The sequence below is a fragment of the Excalfactoria chinensis genome, chromosome 1 (genome assembly GCF_039878825.1).
Source record: "Excalfactoria chinensis isolate bCotChi1 chromosome 1, bCotChi1.hap2, whole genome shotgun sequence".
NCBI lineage: Eukaryota > Metazoa > Chordata > Aves > Galliformes > Phasianidae > Excalfactoria > Excalfactoria chinensis.
Window position 1 is genome coordinate 42528414 of NC_092825.1, and position 21922 is coordinate 42550335.

The window sequence follows — 21922 nt, forward strand, 5'->3', positions numbered from 1 at the left end:
AGGGTGAAAGCATGGGTTTATTTAGGGACTTCCATCTCAATCTGTTTAACATGGATTAAACAGGGCTAATACTGAAGGCTAACAGAAATCTGTGGAGGTAAAAACACGTTAGGCACATTACAAATAATAAATCCTGGAAAACTGAGCAGCTACTGGAACGGAATAGAGAGAATCCAATTGAAACCCTTTGTCATGGATGTTTATGTTTCAGGTTTCACTTTTCTGCTGCCGCATCCACAGCTACTGTGCATCCATTAGTAAGTGATAAAGAAAACATGAATTAGCTGCTGGTATTGAGCCATAACAGAAACATCAGCATGATGTAGATTTACAAGATTTTATGCCGCCTTTTCTTCCTACCCTAATATCAGAAGTGTTCTTAATGTGACGAAGCATGAAGCCTTACAGAGTATGCATATGAGGAGGCTGCCAGTGAATGAAGACACACGTACCTTTTAATTACTGTAGAAATGCATAATCCCGCATAACTTGAGGGAGACTGTTTAAAGTTGCTGTGGATGGGATTATCACAGAATCATGGCTGCGTTTTTTTCCACGCACTGACTGCTGGAGTTTTAGATTCATATTTGTTTAAAAAGAAAAGCAGAGGCCTTTCTATTATGCAGCGCATTTTAAAAACCAGCATGATGTGGAAGAACGCAGCCAATCTTTGGAACGTATATTTACTTTCGTTTTGATTAATGTCTGATAATTTAATTATGAGAAGTGGAAACGTAAATTACCGTAATAGAAGTACACTTAAGGGTAAGTGTGTTTTACGATCTCTAATTGCCAAGGTTGGTTTTAATCATACACATTCTGTATATTAATGACTGCGTGTGTTCATAAGATCAGAAAACATCATCTTGCAGAAACTGAAGTCCTGCATCTGTGAAGCCTGCCTATGGCATATACTCAGGTGAACATAAAATTCTCTGTCCAATTGTTCTACTGTAGCATCGTCAGCGCAGTTTTCTCCCCTTGTGTGTGCTTATAGTACAGCCTCCATTCTGTAGTTTAGTCAGAGTATTTAAATGAAAAACATTTTATTACATTAGAGAAGATAGATAGTATTTATTCTGGATTTATCCAGGCATTTTTGGGAAGGTAACCAAGCCCATGCTTCCTGCAAAGCTGCAGGTTTTCCATCACCAGGGTTTCCCTGTGTTGGTACAACTCTATGGAAGAAGAGGGAGTTTCCAAGTAGAGATCAGCGCATTTGTGGCAGTCATCATTAAATGATGTCCCCTGATATAATGAAATGAGATGAAAGAGGTAGGCATGACTCTCTCTCCAGTAAAGGTCGGAAAGCTGCAGAGGAGGCAGCAGGCATTGGCAGATGGAACAACGACCACACTCTGCCGCCATGACAGAGAAACAGCTGGGCATGTGCTAAAAGCAGAAGCCTGTACATCTTCTCTGAGTTATTTCAGTCTTCCTCCATACATTACTTTAATCTGGGTGTATTAACTTTATATAAATATCTATAATGGGGTCAGATTTCCATGTTCAGGTATTGCAAGGTATGGTTCCGTTTTTCTCATTCCCCGGTCCAACATTTTATGAAACTCAGTGGCACCAGGGAACAGATCATGGCGGTTTTGAATAGTCTCTTCTGGATGGACTGCATGATCCATATTTACAGGTTTAGAGAAAAAGAAACACCTATATGGTGATATATAGAAGATAAATATTTTTCCGTATTCCACACAGCATGATTATTTGGAGCTGCTGCAATTCACTGATGTTCGCTTCCCAGCCTTTGAATCAGTTTGATGTATAATTTGCAGCAACAACAAGAAGAAAATAGCACCCAGATGATGCTGTACAGCTTGATTTCTGGATAGTCTGTTGTACTTTTGTTTTACTCATCATCAGATTGAGCTACTTTGCGGTGTTTGAATGGGTATTGAATCAGGCCTTCTGAAGTTCACAAGTAAATAACCTTATAGTGCTTCCTTAACATGTTAAATTTGCACAGGACAGAATAAGTGCTGCATTCCCCATGCAAACCCATCAAATAAATCCAGCATGGTACATTCCCATTCAGTGCTCCAGTCATTCATTACCACAGGTTGGCTTAATGCTTATGAATTTGGATATGCTGTAGGATGATGGCAGGCATATGCCTTCCATTTTGCCTGTTAGGACAGGGCTGGGAGAGAAGAACTGAACAAGAAAGCAGAAGAGCAGCCCTACAAAAGGAGGCCCACTGTCACCTCCCATCCCCTTTTCTAACAAATCAAGCCAACCTACCCCCTGCAGTTACGCAGCAGTTACCCTCTTCATTCCATCCTTCTCACCATGACCGCTTTCACCATCTGGTCTTTGATTTAGTGAAGTACATTACTTGCCAGGAGCCCTCAGGACCCATAATTTCCTCTTTCCCTTTCACTCAAGGTCTGTGGTAGCTCATGGAGGGCTGATGCTCTCCAGAATCTCAGATCCCTCCATTATCAGCAGCCTTACACACTCACCTCCCCATTCAGGTTCTGCAGCCCCACCTCAAAGCTCTTGAAAGCTTGTCCCAACCTGATCCTCCAAGTGTTGTTCTGCTTCATGATCCAGTTCTACTGTTGTGCTCAGCCCAAGGGGATTACACTTTAAAGCAAACCTACATGGTTATATGCAGGTTTTTTGCTATTATGACACTTAAGTCATTAAATAATTCCTGGAACATGATGCACCTGCCAAAATACACAGCACAGAGTCTGGCAACCACGACCAGGCCTGCTCAGTACTGGGTCGGCTGTTGAGACTAGTTGAACAAGTACACTGCATTTGGAGGGGGCTGGAGGGAAGCAGCGACTGGCACTAGTTCTTTCTTATGTATGTTTTCACAGAATCATAGAAGCAGAGAATGGGTTGGGTTGGAAGGGACCTTAGCAATCACCTAGTTCCACACTACTGCCACAGGCAGGGCTGCAGCCCATTAGGTTGGGCTGTCCAGAGCCCAGCCCTTAGCTGAAGTGCTCCATGTATCTGGCTGCTGGCACGTGAGTGTTCACGTTCTATTGAGCTTTTGTGTTGTCACTGGGAGCTCCCATCTTCTGTAATGTAGTTTCCTAGTAACTAAAGCTGTGCTGTTCTCCTCTGAGGGCTGTTAAGTATATTTGTGTACCCTTAGTACCTTCTGAACCTGTTGGCCAATTTCAAGAAGCCTGCCTACTTGCTGCAGTGAAGAAGGGTGATTTCATAAGTACAGCGGGGATCAGTAAGCAGTCAGAGAGGTGCTGTGGGGACTGGCTGAAGCAGGAGTCAGTCAGCTATGGGACTCACAGCTGGGGAAGCAAGGCTTTTTTGGGTTTGTGCTTGTGGGGCTGCTCGCTCCAGCTTTAGCACTTCTCAGGGAAGAAGTGTACTCCAGATGCCAGAAAAGATGATTAAAGAGGACTCTGAAATGCTTGCTTTGAACTCTTTAGATATTATGAGTAGGATCTGGTAAGGGTGTCAAGAGAATAAAAAGGGCTAGGCAGTAGAGTCCAGATCACTGAAGGACTGTACTCCTACCAACAGGAGATGCAGAGGCCACAAGCATGCCTAAGAAATTATTCCTTTATGCAGCCTGATTCCCAGCTGTGCAAGATTTGAAGCCCAGAATCACCTGCCTGTTTGTGAGGTGATAATACAAAAATAAGAGTGCTTGCCTAGCACTTGGAGCCAAGGATCTTGCGTTTGATTTTATTGTGTCTAAGCATACCTCTTTCTTCCCAGGAGTTTTCTCTCTCTCCACCAGTCTCCATTCTGGAGGTTAGGAAGTTCTTGACCCTTCACAGGGAAATCTTTCTATTTGTTACTGAAATTATTAATCAAGAGAAAGAGAACAAAGTAGAACTTTATTGTGCAGCTCAGAGAGACTTGGATTCCAGTCTCTTCCAGGACTGCTTATGTTTTCTTATCCAGTGAGTGCACATGTCCATTTTAACCGATAATATACAGAGGCAATGCTGGAAGCAGAGACCAGTCCACAGAACATCCTTTCCCAAGGGGCAGCTTTAACCAGCTGTGATTAGATAACAGGTGGGCCCAGTTAGCCCTGGCTCCCTGACTCTGTCCTCAGCTGCCTATGGAGTTGTCCTCCAGGATTAAGCAGCAGCTGATTGGGACTTTTTCAGCACTTTGGATTCAGGCACATCATTTCCATCAAAGTATTTTTTTACACAGCAGATAGGAAAAGCCAGTAAAATGAATTGACTGCATAAGGGAGACGGATCTCTGAAACTCTTAACAGATGCTTTTGGTCACATGCAGAGAAGTCCTATTAACACAGAGTCCTTTAGACAAAACCATAAAGCATTTTGGGCTGCTGGTGGTTCTGAGGAATCAGCTGGGCACTTTGCAGATCACCCAAAAGCACCTCAGTGCTTACAGCTGCTGCATCCTGTGCTGGAACCGTGCCTGTTTGCTCCCCTGTTCAAAGCTCACTTTTGCTGAACTTTATGTTACATCCTCTCACTTCTGCCAAGGGGGGGCTGAGCTGAGGTGAGTTTCTTTTTCCATCCCCCTGATTGTTACAACATCCTAAAGTTTTGTGCTTGAAGCTGTGAATGTCTCAAAGAAAACTGAATGCCAAAGTAGGAACCGGATGCTTTTGCCCCAGACATATTTTTGGTATCTATCTGGGTTACTCTGTTTTGTTTGGTCCCTGTCTGTGATAATTTCTATTTATATCCAGGTCTGTTTCCTGTCCATGCTCACCAGAATAGCCGTGTCTCCCACTCTGAGCCATGGTCCAGAAGCACACAGGCTGGTAGTTGCTGATGTTTCCATTTTGTTTGCAGCTGGGACAGCTAGGATTAAGGTTGAGGGTGGACAATCTTCCTTGACCAGCCAGAGCCAGTGGCAAGGAGCAGCAGGTGGAGAAGGGGAGAAGCCTATCCCTTTGTGCTGCAGGATTGAACAGGAGAAGCTACAGTTCTTACTCTGGGCCAGTTCCAACTCCGAATCCAGGGTGGAGAGCATCCTCCCTGCTTTCAGCCCTGAGAAAGGGGATTTTTATGATCCCAGTGCTTCTCCAGCAATCTGGCTTAGAGCAGCCCTGCCCCAAGTCAGCACACTACCCAGCACAGAGCTGTCAGCTTGCTGTTTCTCAGGGGCTTGGTGGTTTTGGTGTGAGCAGCGAGAGGCTGGACTCTCAGTCGCCACAGCATGCAGCCATGACACTTCACAGAACAAACCATGTCTGCAGCTGTTGTGGTCTTTCACTTGGCCTGCCCTCTGGAGGTAGAAACGCCACAAATGGTCTTCTCAGGAATACCCTTCGGCACCTTCCAGGTCCCCCTGTGAAACAGAGCTCTCACCACTACAGCAAGATAATGAACAGGCAGCCCAGTGGCTCCTCAGATGCAAGTCAGGTCACCCCTCCCCAAGCCCCACTTTTCCCCATTTTCAGTGGTGCAGTATGAATTTCACAAGCCTGTATCTATCTTAAGCACAGACATCTTCATATTGGACCCGCCTAAAGCTAGAAAAGCTTCATATCTTTGCAAATTGAGGTCTTAGTTTCCTGAATGTATATTTCAAATGCAGTCAGAGTATCTGCATAATTGGAATTTATACTGTAATCTTGCTACCTCCTTCAGCCTGTTCCTGACCAATGCAGATTGTAAGCGGGGGTCTGCAGTAAAAATAACCAAAACAAGCTGTCTTTAATGTTTTTGCAATGTGATCAAACCAGCTTGGTTGCTGAGGACAGAAAAAGCATTTCCCTTTTACCTGAAATGCCCCTGTGTTTATTAAATTAAGAGTGTTATTAATCGTAGATCATATCCAAACCTTTATATGATTTTACATTTGTCATAACTGAATGATCTCACTAAATATTTCTGTATACCTCTAAATAATGTTGCCTGTCATGTAATACTTGTCTCGGGTTTTTCTCAGTGAGAAGTGAGCTGAAAAAGAGCTATCACAGAAAATAAAATGGGACTAAAGTAACAGGCCTTTGTATTAAATTTAACATTTGGCTCCTGTCCCAGAATTTCCTGCATCCATATTGGAATCAGATGCTAGCTCAAGATGAAAAGATTTCCTGGATGGGTTTTATTCTTATTCTTATTAAAGGGCTGATAACAGGCTGAAGGCAAGATACTTGTTGTAGTAAAAAAATCTGCCTGATATCAAAGGCTGGATGGACAAGCTGACATATATTGTTGTTAGGCCTCCCTGCTTGATCACATTTCAGTACCATAAAATCATTCTGCTAGTGAACACGAGATGTAAAAATCTCGATGTGAGAGCAAAAAGCTCGGGCTGGCAGGTCCTCCTCCTGGGCACGGGGTTCCTGCTTAGTATCTGAGACAATCCATGGGTTCAATAGCAAGAAATATTGTTGGCTGCAGCACAAGGTAGCTGTCTTTATTGTAAATCGTACTTCTTATCAAATACTTGCACTCACATTTGTGTTCATCGCAGGCACTCAGTGGTCTCGATGTACCCGTGGAACTGGTATTGTGTGTAATGGATGGGCAGCCCCATGGTGCTGCTCTTCCTTCTTCAGGAGAGTTGTGCTGGGGTGACAGGCCGTGTAGGCTGGGCCTTCTTTGCCACTGCTGACATCACCAACAAAATGTGCAGCCATAGAGTATGCTCTATAGAGCCCTTCGCTTTGCAGATGCATTCTTGGGAGGAGGTGAGGTGTTCTTGAGCTCTGTGATGCGGGCTGAAGCCACTGACCCGGCACAAATCCTTCTGTCTCTGAAGCCGCTGAAGCTGAAAGGTGGTCTGGACATTCAGCCTTTGTTATCATAACTGAGGCCTGTGCAAAGAAGTTGTGTGGTCTGTGCCCTACCCAAAAACCAGCCGGTTCCCTTGGCACCAGGAGATGAGAGGCCCTAGTGCTGTGGTTTAACCCTGCAGGCAGCTCAGCACCACCCAGCTACTTGCTCGCGCTCCCCAGATGGAACGGGGCAGAGAATTGGAAAGGGAAAAATGCAGGAACGCATATGCTGAGATAGAGTTTTGTAGGTGAAACAAAAGCCATGTGCATAAGTGAAGCAAAGTGAGGAACTCATTCACTTCTTCCCATCACCAGGCAGGTGTTCAGCCACTTCCAGAAAAGCGGGGCTCATTGTGCATAATGGTTTCTTGGGAAGATAAATGCCATCTCTCTGAAAATCCATCCCTTCCTTCTTCATTCCCCTGGCTTTTATTGTGGTCCGTGATGCTGTATGGTACTGGACATCCCCTTTGTCAGTCTGGGTCAGCTGTCCTGGTTCTGTCCCCTCCCAGCCCCTTGCTGGCAGGGCAGCACGAGGAGCTGAAAAGTCCTTGGCTCTGTGCATGCACTGCTCTGCAGCAATGGAAACATCCAAGTGCTATCAACACTATTTTCATCAAAAATCCAAAACACAGCATCACGTGAACCTCTAGGAAAAAAAAAGGATCTCAATCCCAGCCAAAACTGTGACACCTAGATGCTCTCCAGAAAGCAATTTTGCCTTTACTCAAAGCAGCTCTCTACAGCACTCATGTGTGACTGGGCTTGAACAGTACAAATGTTTGCAGGCTCCGGGTGTTCTATGCAAAAACAATTGTTGTTTTGAGACAGTGGAGTAGTGCTTTCTAGTGTTGCTGTTCTGCTGTGGCTGAGACTGTGAGCAGGGTATTGGAGCTATAAATTAGATTTTGCAGATCGACTCCTCTGGAGGGAAGCTGCTGTTTCAGATTGGCAGGCTATAATTAGCATTTTCCTGAGGTTATTTTTGCTCTGTTTTGACGCAGTATCATCAGTGACAAGAGTAGAGTAGCAATTGCAGCTTGAATTGACCCTTCATTTCAGCTTGTGATCTCAAAAGGTATCAGAGAGTGAATATGTTCTACAGATACGCTGCTTTTCTAGGTACACCTTTTCAAAGCAACTGGTCTGTGGTCTGAATTTATAGGCAGAGAACTGTTTCACCAGTGCTGGGCGTTTACAGCATCGACGTCAACATGTGAGCTTATATCCAGCGCTCCTTTTATAGTCAACGGAGAGAAATGTGCATTTTTAGAGGAGTAATTCATCTAGTCTGTTTTAAACATCTCCTTTCCAATATATGAATTGTATTCTAGAAGAGCCTATTTCTCTCCTCAGCAGTAATTAATCCTAGCACTGTTAGGGTTTATTCAAATAAAAGCCCCCGAAGCTGGCCACCCAAAGATGATTTTGCTGTATATGACAGCGAACAAAGGGTAATCAGCATCTTAGGAGACTGAAAAGGCTTTCTGGTAACTAAGGAATCAGTTATTTCTGATGTGCGTAAACAGAGAGACAGGACCAAAGTGATAAGGTTATTATTGGTCCCATATGCGTTGCTGTCGTACAACAAGGCTGATTTTCGGAATGTGCTGACTGCTGGAAGCGTGTTCCTTTGGAACCTTTCTTGTTCACTCCCCCCCAGACTCCATAATTACTTTTGAAAGTCCTGGCTTCAGAGTAGAATTCTGATATCTGGATTATTGGCATTCAGAAGCTCCAGGCTCTGTAATAAGGTCCATTGAGCATTAGTTTTCCTCTAATTAATCTTGTATTTGATTATGTAATTCATTTTTTCTGGTTGAGTGTGCTTGCCGTTTCTCTAATTAATTGATTATTTCAGCTCGGCTTTGCTTATTCTCTCCTTGTCAAGGTTTTATGTTACTATTTGCAACATTGCCTAGTGATGTGTGTTTGCATTTTCTTTCTTTTGTATTTACAGATGCAACCGCAATTGCCCCACGTATTCTGAAGAGTTCACCCACAGATCAGCAGCTGAACAAGCTTGCGAGGAGACTGGGACCTGAATGGGAGCATATTGTTCTGTGCTTGGGTTTGTCCCATACTGACATCTATCGATGTAAAGTCAATCACCCTCACAACGTTCAGTCACAGATAGTAGCTGCGTTTGTCCTGTGGAGACAGCGCTTTGGGAAAAGTGCAACCATCCAAAGTCTGCAAGCCAGTCTGATGGCAGCAGAGGTGGATCCTTCTGTGATGCAGTACATGCTTGAGTAAAGCCTTGCTTTGGAAGCTTTCAAGTACTTTGATAAACTGAGTACATTGCTGAGATGAATTGAAGATCCGGTGCATCAAACTGGCAAAACTGGGCTTGAGAACTGTGATTTCATTAAGTTTCTACATTTCAGTTTTCTGTGGCACCTTGTGACTTCTAATTCTTCTCATGACAGATTTCTTTTTATCAGGCATTGAAAAATGGATCGCTCTTTCCTCTTTCTTTGCTCTTGTACTATTCCAGTGGGGATATAGGGTGACGCTTAAAGTCCTTGCATGCAGGAAGCCCTTCAGCAAGCTTTCCCGTTTCACTGTGGGAGCAACACTTGATTTAACCTGTTTTCTGGACTGTGGACTAAGAGCCTTTTTTACTGCTGTTCCATGCTAGTTCCCTGATATCCCAGTAAGAAATGAGAATAATCACTGTTACTAATGCAGCGATTATACAGCAGTTACTGCAGGTGGCCCGTTTCACATTTGTCAGAGCCTTGGCACATAGCATTTCTTGTTTGGGTAGATGGCTGCCACCTTACTCTACCTTTCAGGCTGGCCCTAAGAGGAAGTAAGAGGAACCTGGTGTGCCCATGAGGTGTTTTCCAATTATAATTTAATGGGTGTAGGTTTCTCCAAGGAGACTGACACTGTGTATGTGTGTTGTCTCTAAGTGTAACATGGGTGGGGAATTCTCTGCTAAGATATGCAGCAGGAAAGTGACCAGGGGATAGGCAGAGAAGGTGCCTAAGAAATGAGATGACTTCTAAGTTTCCCGTCTTTGTCTCAGCTGGTAAACTGGAAGATAAACTGGTGTCTGCTCAGTCTTTGTACTACAGCATGTGTGCAAAGGCAACAGAAACAGACAGCTGCTCTTAGAGACCTGATGGCAAGAGGCTAAATACATGTTAATTCTTTATGGGCACTTTACTGTACTGTAAATGAGGAACAATGTTTGAGTGCAGGGTTTCCAGGTCTATTTATGAGCAAGTTCTGGTAGACCATTTCATCTATACAGAGTCATTGCCAAATAGCTTCCCATCCTACAGGATCTGCTCCATATAATTTAACAGCTTAACAGGCTTGTCAGAATTCTTTACTAGGGAAAGAATGAGCTTTATTGCCCTTATTTTATTTTTTTTTTCTTTTTTAATTCTTCCTCTACTCTGATTTTTGAAGCCATTTCCCAAAGATGGGTAATTAGGAAAAACAAAGACATTTTCAGGAGACATTGTCTGCATTGCTTTTCAGAAGCATGAAAAGAGAAAATGTGTCCTGCAGGTCCTGAAGTGATGTGGTGGAAGCCTTCTGCTTACAGTTTTCACCTTCAGTAAATCATGATCCTGTTATACCTCACTCGGATCTTAATTAATCATATCCTATTACAGCTATTTACAGAGTCTAAGTCTATCAACAAGTCCCAAATAAACAGTTTAAATCAATTTAGGCCGTGTTACTTATTTTACTAGTTTGCGATGCTTTCATTCCAGCATATACTTCTTGTTGAAAACCATCCTAGAGGTACACAGAGGTATTTGGCAAATTCACGTAGACACGGTGCAGAGCATGAGGACTCTGAACCTGTTCTGCTGTGAGATGAGCACCGGCGTGACATGCATATTAGGAAAGAGGGGCAGAGCGGTGTCCGTGGCAGCAGGGATGTGTGGAGTAGGATGAACTACTGAAAACACGGCTTACAGGAGGAAGGCAGCTCCCAGTCACAGAAATGCAAGGACCTTGTCTTGTTCTGAGCCAGCACGGGCCAAGTCTGAACACAGACTGGTGACATGGGGAGCCATCCCTAGTTAGCCCAGCCTGAATGCAGCAATACGACCAGTCCTGCGGTGAAGCGGTACGATAGGTGGTACACTCACAGGGTCCTGCTACTTTCTTCTCTGCATGAACTTTGGACTTTACGTTCTTCTTTTATAAGGCCGATGTCAGATTGTGCATGACTATACTTAGAGCATTTTAAAGAAAGGAGCTTGGAACACGTATGAAGTCTCATGCCGAAGAAGCCTTCCTAACCAGTCAGGTATCCTGACAAAGCACCTAATTCATAATTTATAGCTGCTTTCACATTCCCAGGCCCAAATTTAATGCTGTAATACTTGAGCTGCAAACATCGAAGGGAGAGGTTTACTTGTTTTATGAGACTGTTTCCATTGCTGTTATTTTTAAATTCATGGAAATGTTTCTATTAGACTCTTCAGTTTTATTAAGGCTTGTTTTTGCACCACACAAATACAGGGACACATTAAACTTGACAGTAGTATTCTTTTAACCCAGTGGATTTTTCCATCTACTTAAAAATATTTTTCTTCTGTATGTAATGCTTTATTTTACACAAGGATGTAATTAAGACAATTTAATTCTTCAGACGTAAAGCAACGCCTCTCATTCTCTCTTAGCACAGCCAAGAGATCTTAAAATGTTTATTCTTCTCTGGCTAATTTGGGAGCAAATGTTACTCGTTTAAATGTCACTCTGAGGCAAGCCTGCGACTCGAGCATTGTTCAGGGGGAGCAGCTCCATCAGCGAGTGTCCCCATCTCTGCCTTTGTTCTTTGGGTGACAACCCAGAGCTGGCAGGGGCTGCTCCCTGTCCCAGGGCCGGTGATGGGAACGGCCCCCACAGCGGTCACCTCGCCTGATGGCAGTTCAAGTGTTTTCAACTGTGTTCTGGTTTCTAAGCTGAAGCCAAAAAAAGGCTTTTGAGTGCAACTGGTGTGATTGCTCCATACTTAATTGCGGCAGTGTTTAGGTGCCCTGAGAGACGAAAGCAATGGTGGCCCCTGGGTCTTCTACAGAAATGGCTTGACTTCTAGCCCTTGGAATAAGCAGCCATTGGTTTTCTTCCTTGGCCTATATAGGAGACGCTGAGATCCCATTTAACTCTCTTTGGTGTTAAGTAGGCTTTATAAAAACTATCTTGTACTCGGTGAGTACAGGAAGACTCTTAGCATAGCAGTAAGAAAGGGCTAAGAGCAGTGCCTCCCACCTGCACAGAGCAGCATGGATTATCACAAAGGAGGGACCTCATGACCCCATGAATTAGGCTTCACATTGCTCCAAACAGTGGCTGGAGTATAGAGGAGAACTAAAACGCAGTCATCTTCGATCTGCTTCTCCAAGATGATGTGGGGGAAATTTCCATCTTGAGTCATATATTACGACAGTCATCGATCTATGGAATAAAACATTTTGCTGAAGGCTGGAAAAACAAACAAAAGTCACTTTATATTCAAAGAATATAAAAGGCATGATGATCTTATTCTAAATATGGTCATGCAGCCAATTTTGTTTCTTACTGGAAATAAAAACAAGCTCTGAGAGCTAATCTATTTATAAGCTTCTGTATTCTCAATGGCCATAAACTAATCTTGAGGCACAGCAGAAGCAGAGCTGAAAAGGCAGTTCCTAAAAGGTTTGTTTTACAAATTATTTTACGATAATTTACAATCTTTTTTTCCCTTTTTTTTTTTTTTTTGGTGAATTGACAAATAGTGTCCAGATTTCATTAACTGAGAAGAAGATTGACTTTCAAAGTGTCTATCATCCGATAAGTAAACCTAAAAATAGACCTAGTGATTTATTTGGCTTCTTTTGGGCCCGAACACAGTGTCTTTCCTGAGAAAGAGGGACAATTGCTGGAAATGGAAATAATCTTTCAAAATATCTTTCCAGATTAATAACAATAAGGATGTGTTTTATCTGAATTCACTTCTGAACCTGGCATCTTAGTTGTGAGACAGATGAATTGGTAATTTCCCTTTGAAGCTGTCGGGGATGGCTGAATGCTCAGTGGAGCGGAGCGGTTACCAAAGAGCTGATGGTGCAGGAAGGCTCCTGGCACTTCTGTGTTGAGACAGCATTAAAATGCCTGCACGTGCTGCAGATGCCATTTCTGACACTCATGTCGGATGCAGGCCCAAAAGAAAGGAGACAAAAAGTCTCTTATTGACTTCAATGAGCTTTGGATTAGGCCGTCCCTAATTGGAACCTGCTGAAGTGTGGTACTTTTACTACCTCTCTTTGAAAAGCAGTCTTTATGAATTTGGGGGTAATAAAACACAAAGGGTTTTTCTGGGTGCAGAAAGCATTCTGGGTTATGGGGTCCTCTTTGTCTCTAGTGCTGCTTTGCACTTCAAAATCAGCGTTGTGAGAAAGGAAAATTAAGAGAGGAGCAGAAAAGGGCAGAAGATGGAACGATCCAAGCCATTGACCCAGAGCTCTCGCAAGCCAGCAGCAAGCTTGCTCAGCAGAGAGGGCATGCAGCTGCCTGGCTGCTGGCTGCCATTGCTCTCTGAGTGCTGTTGTAGGCCTTGGTGAGGAGGGTGAGCCCAGCCCCAAATGCACCTACCCTGTGGCCATGGCCACCAGCAGGCTCAGGGCCAGGCAGCACAAGGCCTCAGCTGGGAGCACTGCTCAGCCACACGTCCCGCTGGCCATGACCAGACCCAGAGTCAGGGTTATTTTTTGATGAACGATGTCTTTTTATTTTGTCCTGTGGCAAGGATCCTTGGCCACTTGGCAGGTGCGAGCCAGCCTGACTCATGGCATGAATCTCTAGGTTGGTTCCTAGAATTAGCCATTCTGGCTTTAAAACACGCACAGCCTCCTAGCGCCCGGGACATCTGCATGTTGCTGCTAAATGCGATCTCAGTCATTCTCTGTTATTGTTACTGACTGTAATCTTCCATTGTTGCACTGTTAGTTTGGGGTTATTTTTAAGAGAGTCACTCAGTTATTCTCACAGGGCAGCGTGGTTCCTTTGTGCACGCACACTGAGTACCATCCCTAAGAAGCAGCACACGGAGCTTCTTACGCTGTGAAGATGTTCATTTTGGTTTTTCAGCAATACCTTCTGTCATATCCCATCCCAGAAAGTCAGAAAGTGTTTTTTGTTGGTCCTTCATTCCTTCTTTGCTGGAATGCGGAGCTTCCCAGCTCATACAACACAGCCCCCGATCTCCAAGGGCTTCTGTTCGGCCTAGGCCGGCACGGCTGAGCCAACCACCCCACTTCACCTTTGGAGTGCCTTGGTGGGAACAGCACTGAGCACACACAGCCCATTCACTGCCCTTCGAATCCCGAGGGGCACACAGCAGCCCTGTAAAAAAGGATATAAAGGCCTACTAACAGGAAACAATACAACTTCCAATTAATTGAGCAGGCAGACCTCGGTGATACCGTCTCCTATGAGGTAATTTTATTTTTATGGACACGTTTGCTAGCTTTTATTTGAATACTGAAAGCAGTTTAACAGCGAGAACATGTGGAGCTTCCTGATAAGGATCCTTCTTTCAGGTTATTAAGCGGACTGCATAACAAGTGCTTGATTATTCTTGAAAATGCTTAAGCAACACCTTTTGTTCAGAGTCCCGTCCCAGGCTACCTCCCAGCGCGGCGCCTCCCAGCAAGTTCCAAGAAGCAGCGTGCGATCAGCACACGCCCCTGTGCTCCATAATAAAGATTTCTGAGAAAAAGCATTAACAAGCCAGCCACGTATGGACCTGGGAAATCGAGCCTTCTGATGGAATTTTATTTGCCTCACGCTGGGCTCTCTGTGCCTTCGGGTCGGATGTCTGTATGTGAAATGAGCCTCCATAATTAAATATTCTTCCTCTCCATTGCCGGCCCCTGACTTTGCAAAATTCGAGAAACAACTTCAGGCTGCAACCTGCAGATTGATGAGGAGCCTTCCCATGAGAGGAGCTCATGTGTAGCCATACATGGGTTATTTGCCATATAAGAGATTGCTTTTGGAGCAGGGTACAACAGAAGCCTCAGCAGAGCACCGTGAGGAGGCAGCGTGCAGTCCTTGTGACACAAGGGTTTTCTCACCCGGAACCCAGTCTGTGGGTCCCATAGATCCAGAGGAGAAAAAACGACAGGAGCTGTCCACCTAGAGCAGAAGTCATGCCACGGAAGCACGTGAAAACATATATCTGAAGAAAGCCAAACTAGAAGTGAAACCCAGAGACTGGCTGAGCAGTTTGCTGTGAATCTGAGGACCATGATTTTGTTTTGTTTTCAGCCCCAGAGCAGGCTCAGTGCCATAGGCTGTCAGTCCCTGCCTCTGTGGCAGCTCTGGGCTCTGGTGAGTCATCTCCCACAGCCCCTGGTAAAGACAGCAGTAAAAGCAAACTGTGCAGAGAGGAACACGTGGGTCAGCATGGTGGCAACAGGGAGTAGGGGGGCAAATGTAACAGGAGCAGGAGCCAAGGGCTACTTCCCAGTACCTCACCGTCCCTACCACGAGACCCCATGTCAGGAGATATCCATCCTGACCTCAGCAGATACCACAGCAGGTAGGATTTTTCTTCTTTTTCTTTCAATGGCTGACACAGTCAACACATCAGATTTCACCCTGAAATCCAGCTGACAGGCTGGGTCCAGGTTTAACACACTTTCCTAGAAGGGACATTGCTTACAGGGCATTCAGCTGCCATTTCCAAAAGTTAATCCCAGGAGGCGAGAGATCCTGGCGAGGTGACAAGCCATGAGTGACTGAAGCAGAGCCATCATCCCAGAGAAGTGCCAGCAGGCACACTGCCAAGCACTGCCGACAGCAAACGCTCTTGGCCATGGCTGTCACCCACCCAGTACCACATGAGGGACACGCAGCCAGCATCACCACCGTGTGCACGACATGAGCAGTAGGTCAGTGTTGGGGCACATGGACATGTGCCACCCCAGTCACCTCATCCAAGGCCAACTGCTGGGTTTTGGTCCCAGTCTGGGGATGTGTTTAACCTCCTGTCTGACCCTGAGACATAGAATCCAGCTCTGATGGAGCTGGAGGACTTTACTGGATGACAAAACCTCCCTGCTGCTGCGAGTGCTGTGAGGGACTCGCCCAACTCTGGTGTGGGACTGTGAGTCAATACACAGCCAAGCTTGGAGAAACTCGCACCCAAAATAGCCGGTTCCTTGGGAAACGAAATGAAAAGTCAACAGAAACTTTGGCTGCTTCAGAGCCCTTCTGGAGTGTCTCATCTAAGAAACGCAGGTTGTTCTCTTAAGTGTTATAAAAATAAACATTTCAAGCACGGGGAATAGGAATGGATGAGTGCTGGGTGCAACACATAGGTGTGTGCTCCTGTTTGCTCCTCAGGGTGCCCCTTGGTGCATGTGCCTGCCTGCCCCTGCTGGGGGCACTCCAATGTGGGCTTGCACAGCCCCTCAGGGTGGGCCATAGGTATGTGTTTCAGTCCGTTTTGTTCCTCACCATTCCCCTGTGCAGTTCTCTCTCCTGGAGGCAGAAGGCATGCCCAGTGCCCTCAGCCTGCTTGCTCCTGTGTCCCCTTACCCCCATGGTAGTACTACCCAGGTCCAGGCAGGAGCACCTGTACGCTGTCAGCGGTGTAGGCATGGCCGGAGGAACCAACTCCGTGGCACACTTCTGATAAGCCCAGCAGAAATCAAATTACAGAGACTGTTCCCTGTTGAGTCTGTTATCTGGGCAGTGGTGAATGTCACTCCCCCAGCAAACAGCAGAGTTTTCCATCAAAAAGCCAGCACCTCTCTGGTCGTGCTGTTGTGCTCTCCTGTACTTGGGCATGTTGGCAAATACTTATGTTTTTAAGGGCCATTACAGCAACAAAGTGGGAGTGCTGCACAAAAGTAAGCCAGCAGTGCAGCTGATCAGAAGCAGGGTTGCCACGTTCACTGCCGTGAACTCTTCTGGGGACATCAGATTTGTATGAGAAGGAAGAAAAGAGGAACGGCATCATTTGACAGTGGCTATTACTAACGTGGCAGGAAAAGCCTAGGCCTAGTTTGCAGAAGATGATCATATGCCATAACAGAACTGCTCATCTGTTAAGCATTACTAAATGCTTACTATACTAAGCATTGCCGATCTCCAGGAAATGTACCTAGGTGAAGCTGAAGATTTTTAAATCTAAAACTGATGGCATAAATCAAACCCTTCTTAGGCTCCTGCAACAAGAGGAGAAAAGGAAATTGCTTTTCAGCCCACAAAGCATGCTCCTAGTAGCTGATAAACTGGCTGTGACTCCCCATAGAAGGTACAATGAATAGCGAGAGGGCAAATATCATAACTATAACGAGCCTCCAAAGGGACACAGGGAGCGACAGCAACTGCTGCTGGAAGCACCTGGGGCCACAGGAAATCTTCCTGAGATGGAGTGCAGTGGTTGGGAGCGGGGACTGTGTCCTCCAGGTGAGGACTACTTCCTGGGGTGGAGCTTCTTATCAGATGGGGGCTTTCCTTTGTCATTTTACCTGCTTTACCTGAGAGACAGAAAAGGTATCCAAGGAAACGTGAAAGCACCATGCCAGCAAAAAGATGATCCTGACTGAGATGATGGGTGAGGTCACACATACGAGGGTGTGATCCTGAAGCAATGTAGCCCTGTGAGACAGAGACCTGGCTTTTTCCTCTCTGACCTGCCCCATCTGAAGATCAGACACATAGCCCAGGCTTCTGCCACAGACAGCAGAGCAACAATGGGCACCACCGTGGGCAGCTCCACCCACCCTGCAGATCAAAGTGACATGTTCCATAGGGGTCTCTTCCACTGATTATCAAAGGAATTTAGATGAATTGCTTTGATCGGCCACCTCACTTTAGGAAGCCAGGGAAGGATCAATTTAACTTTAGATATCTACAGTAGAGACACTGACATCAGAGCTGATCCCTATCGTGTCCTTTTACAGTCAAGGGAGAGAAGCATGATCCTTTTGGGAACAATGCATCTAATTTTCCCTGTATTTTTGATAGGATGAGATGAACTCACACCCTACTGACTATAGCCGACTATAACTCGACTGTAGGTGTGTACATTTACTGAGACAAACCCTATCCTTCATGGCAGATTAAGCAAATCCTGCCCCAAAGTCTTGATCCTTGGAGAGAACATGCCCCAGCAGGAACCCAACGCTCCCAACAGTTCTGGCTGCCAGAGCGGATGGCCCCCGCAGCAGCGCTGCCACCTCGCCTGTCATGGAGGTCCATGGGGGCCCTGACAGCATCAGTTTCAAGGAGGCCTTCCAAGGGGTAATAAAGGGCTCGTGGATCTAATAAAAGGAAATTGAAACTTGGTAGACAAGCTTCCCTGGAAAAAGACCTACTCGGTTTGTATAAACAGCTCACACACAGCAAGAGGGATTCTGGAACAAAATGAGGCATTGTAATCCAGTTCTACTCCTAACCATCCACAAACTTAGAGTGGATCTCTGCTTCAAAAGGAAATGTATTAGAGGAAGACAATAAAGACGTTTGTGCCTACCAAGGTTGACAAATTACAAAACAGTACATCTTATATATTACCTTTGCAGACATGTTTTATCATCTGCTTTGTGAAACACCGGAGCAAAAATGTTCCACTTTCCACCACGAGAGGTTTGGTAGGATTTGTTGGGTTTTTTCTCCTCTTCTTTGTTACTAGAATTTTAGAAGCTTGAATTTGGAATAGACTTGCATTTCCTCATGTCTGTATGTCTCACCTCAGTGCCATTAAAAGTCATGACACGTAATAGAGAAACAGCTGTGCAGGAAACTTCAGGCATCTGTTTAATATTAATTGCATGTATTCCTAAAAAGTCATAGCATGTTTTTAAAATTTCACTGCACATCTGGTGCGTCACTACTTTGGGTTTTTTTAAATAGGTTTTATCTGTGAGTCACTGAGGATTATCAGCCACAAGCTGGCCAGACAGCAGAGAGATATATAAGCAAGTAAAATGGATGAGACATTTCTAAATAGCTTGTAAAAAAACCCCATCTCTCAACAAAAAAAAAATGACAAAGCAGCACTGACTCTGCCCATCAGAAGACACTGAGCTGCAGGGAATTTCGGCTTAGGGAAGGACAGCACATTCTATAAATAAACATTGTGTGATTTAAAAGATACAGCTTCCACATGGATCCAGTCTTGAACTTTAGGTTAAAACTTCTTTCTCAGCCAGAGAAGCTACTCGAGAAAACATGACTTGTCCCCTTCTGCCTCTGAAAAGTGGGTCAAGTTTCTGAGAAGCTGCTTCTTCTGAATGAATGCTTGCTAATGATTTTTGCACATCTTTCTGTATGCCCACCCATTTAGGGGAACGGATGGCCAAAAGTGCCACTACAAATGATTATTTTTTTAATGTAGAGTTGTGTTGTTTTTTTCAAGAGCTGTTCTTATACACCACACATGGCAGGGTGTTTCCTACTGTCAGCTCTTGCTGAGTGGTCATAACTGGTAATTAGCTCAGTAACAAATGATGATTTAAGGTTTTGATTAATGTATCTAAAAATAATTAGAAGACATAGATCTGGAAAAACAGATCTGTCCATGTTACAGAGCAGGTGTGTGCCAGTGAGCTCCATTTAGAGAAATGTGGAAGTAGGCCAATGGCACGTGTGTGTTCAGCAATGAGTGGACCCAAAAAGGCAAGGCAAGGTAAGAAGGGAAGGGAGCCCTCATTCCAACCTGCACTGGAACAGGTTGCCCAAGGAGGCTGTGGATGCCACATCCCTGAAGGCATTCAAGGCCAGGCTGGATGTGGCTCTGGGCAGCCTGGTCTGGTGGTTGGTGACCTTGCACATAGCAGGGGGTTGAAACTGGATGTTCATTGTGGTCCTTTTCAACCCAGGCCATTCTATGATTCTATGATAAGACGATGTCTATGGGAGAAGTCCTCGCTAGTCCCATGCATTGGAGGCAAAGAGTTATTCACAAAAAAGAAAGATGTGTTATTCTGTACTCAGGCGGGTTACAACATTCTCCTTACGCCTTGGAAAGAGCTTCACTGAAATGAATCAGTCATTTCACACCAGCCCTCAGCTCTGGGGAAAGTCCCTGTTTGGGGCTAAAATTCACCACTGCTTCCTGTGTTTCTAATGGGGTGAGCAGCTTTGAGTGCCAGTGCCCTCTCTGGGGAGCTTCTTGTCTGAAATCAGTAGCCCAGGCTCCCTGACAGCTGTGAGCTTCACACCTCTCTCTGCTCACCTGTAAAATTGGGCAGTGATTGTACCTTCTCCCTCTGCACTGCTTTGATTTTTTCAAAAGGGGAAGCCTTACAACATCTAAGAGCACGTGGGAAGTCGTGAAGTGGGTGTGCTCCAGAGATGCAAGGACTGATTGTCCATTGCATGTTCCCTGTGTTTGCACTGCCAGCACAAGGAGTACCTTCCAGTCCTTATTTTTCCCATCTTAAAATTTATGGCTCCTTACTAAAAGCGATTATACTCTGCAGCTGAATGCAGAGCTCATCTCAGCCTAACTGAGAAGAGCTCCAGGCCAACGGGAATCAGTCAGAAAAGGGATGATAAGGGGTAAAACAAGAAACAAGGCAGTGTGTCTGTGATGTGAGAAGGGGAAAGGGAAGGCTTCTCTGAGCCTCTGCCGGCAATCCAGCAGCTCTGGTGCCAGTTTAGGCCATTGTTTGAGCCAAGTGTATTTTATCTTGATCTTTTTACAGATATGGATGAAATTAAGTTCCTGGCAGAGCGCAAGAACATTATTTGTGGACTGAGTCGAAGGGAAAACACAGAACCTGCAGAATGCTATTTAAAATTAATGCTAGTGAACAGCTGCATTCAAAGGCCGCAGAGCAGAAAGAGTAAGAAAGCTCAGGGGCCTCTGAGCAGGGGCAGTATTAAGCCCTCACAATCACCATGGCCCGGACAGAGAGGTAAGGTAAGGGAGGCTTTTTGCTTTATATTCCACCTAGCCCAACACCTTTGCTGGCCCTCTCTTCCACCTCCTGCTCCTGGTGAGGTAGGTGAAGGCTGCCACTGCTTGTGCTCCTAATGTGCAACAGAGGCAGGGGGTTGCTGCCTGTGCCATCAACAGACACTTGCTGTGCTGAGCTGGTGAGGAGCAAAGGCTGTTAATGTGCTAAAGGCTGCCTAGGCCAGAATTGAATCTAGCCACACTCACCCTCTCAGAACAGCGCCCTGGCATTCTCTGTGTGTTGAGGCCATTGCCCTCTCACCAGGCAGATGGGAAAGCTCCTGCTCACGGCCCATCCCTGCTGTAGCACTAGGGCTGGCCCAGCCAGCAGTGCTCCCTGGGCTAGGTGAGAATGTCAGAGAGCTGGCTGGGTGCCATCACTGCCCAGGGCCTTTCCCTCACTTAGCAAGAGGTGCTGGGATCCACCCCAACATCAGTGAAAGAAAGAGATCTCGCCAAGGTAATAACTGCCAGTAACAGGTTAAAGGCATGAGGAGCGAGGAAGAAACCACCCGACATGGATCTTTGTTTTTTTTCCTTGCCAGCATTCCTCACCTTATGCTGCTTTCTCACAGCATGACTTCACTCTGTGTTTTCCCACTGCTGGCAAACACTGATGTGCTGCAGCCCCGCAGCCCTCCGCAGTGTGCGCTCAGCGCGGCCGGCAGTGGGACGAGCAGGGACAGGGGCCATCTGTGCGTGGCGTTGCCGTCACACTAGCGAGCAGGCAGCGCTGCGATTTACAGTCTGGGGCCGTCCGCCTTCATGCGGCAATTGTTCTGGCAGCACAGAACAACCACGGCAGCACTGCCAGGAAGGAAATAGGACTCCAAGTATGCCGAGTCCTGAGGGCCTGCGCGGTGCAGGGTGCGCTCCGAGCAAGGCCGGTGCCCATGGAGCCCAGGGGCTGTGCTGAGCTAGGGCTGCGGCGGTGGGGGCACGGTCCCAGGGAGCAGACAAGAGGCAGCGAGCGGTGCACAGAGCGGAGAACAAGATCTGCTCAATTCCATCAGTCAGCACTCTCTTCCAGAAGATGACCTATTGAACATTTCCAGGAATAGCTGTGCCAAGCCTGTCAACTGTTTCTTGGAAATACACTCAAGAAAAATGGCCTCCTTCCAGTAGGGATCTGTAGAAAGCCCGGACTGGATTGAGAGCTGCAGCCCGGTGCCAGGATGGGTGGGGTGGATGGCTCTTGCTCTGCTGCCCACTCAAGCGCTGTGGCCTGGGGCTCTCAGGCCACATGGCGTCCCCTTTTCTTCCTCTAAAAG

At 45.8% G+C, this 21922-nt stretch overlaps 1 protein-coding gene across 2 annotated transcripts in view; it reads left to right on the plus strand.

Annotated features, from left to right (window-relative positions):
- CRADD (CASP2 and RIPK1 domain containing adaptor with death domain) overlaps positions 1-11001 on the plus strand; it is a 73890-nt gene extending 62889 nt beyond the window's left edge. For both annotated transcript variants that reach the window (XM_072360720.1, XM_072360726.1), the window contains exon 3: positions 8679-11001. In XM_072360720.1, coding sequence (XP_072216821.1) covers positions 8679-8974 — 296 coding nt within the window. In that variant the 3' untranslated portion in view covers positions 8975-11001. The remainder of the gene's footprint in view (positions 1-8678) is intronic.
- Positions 11002-21922: the final 10921 nt, after the last annotated feature.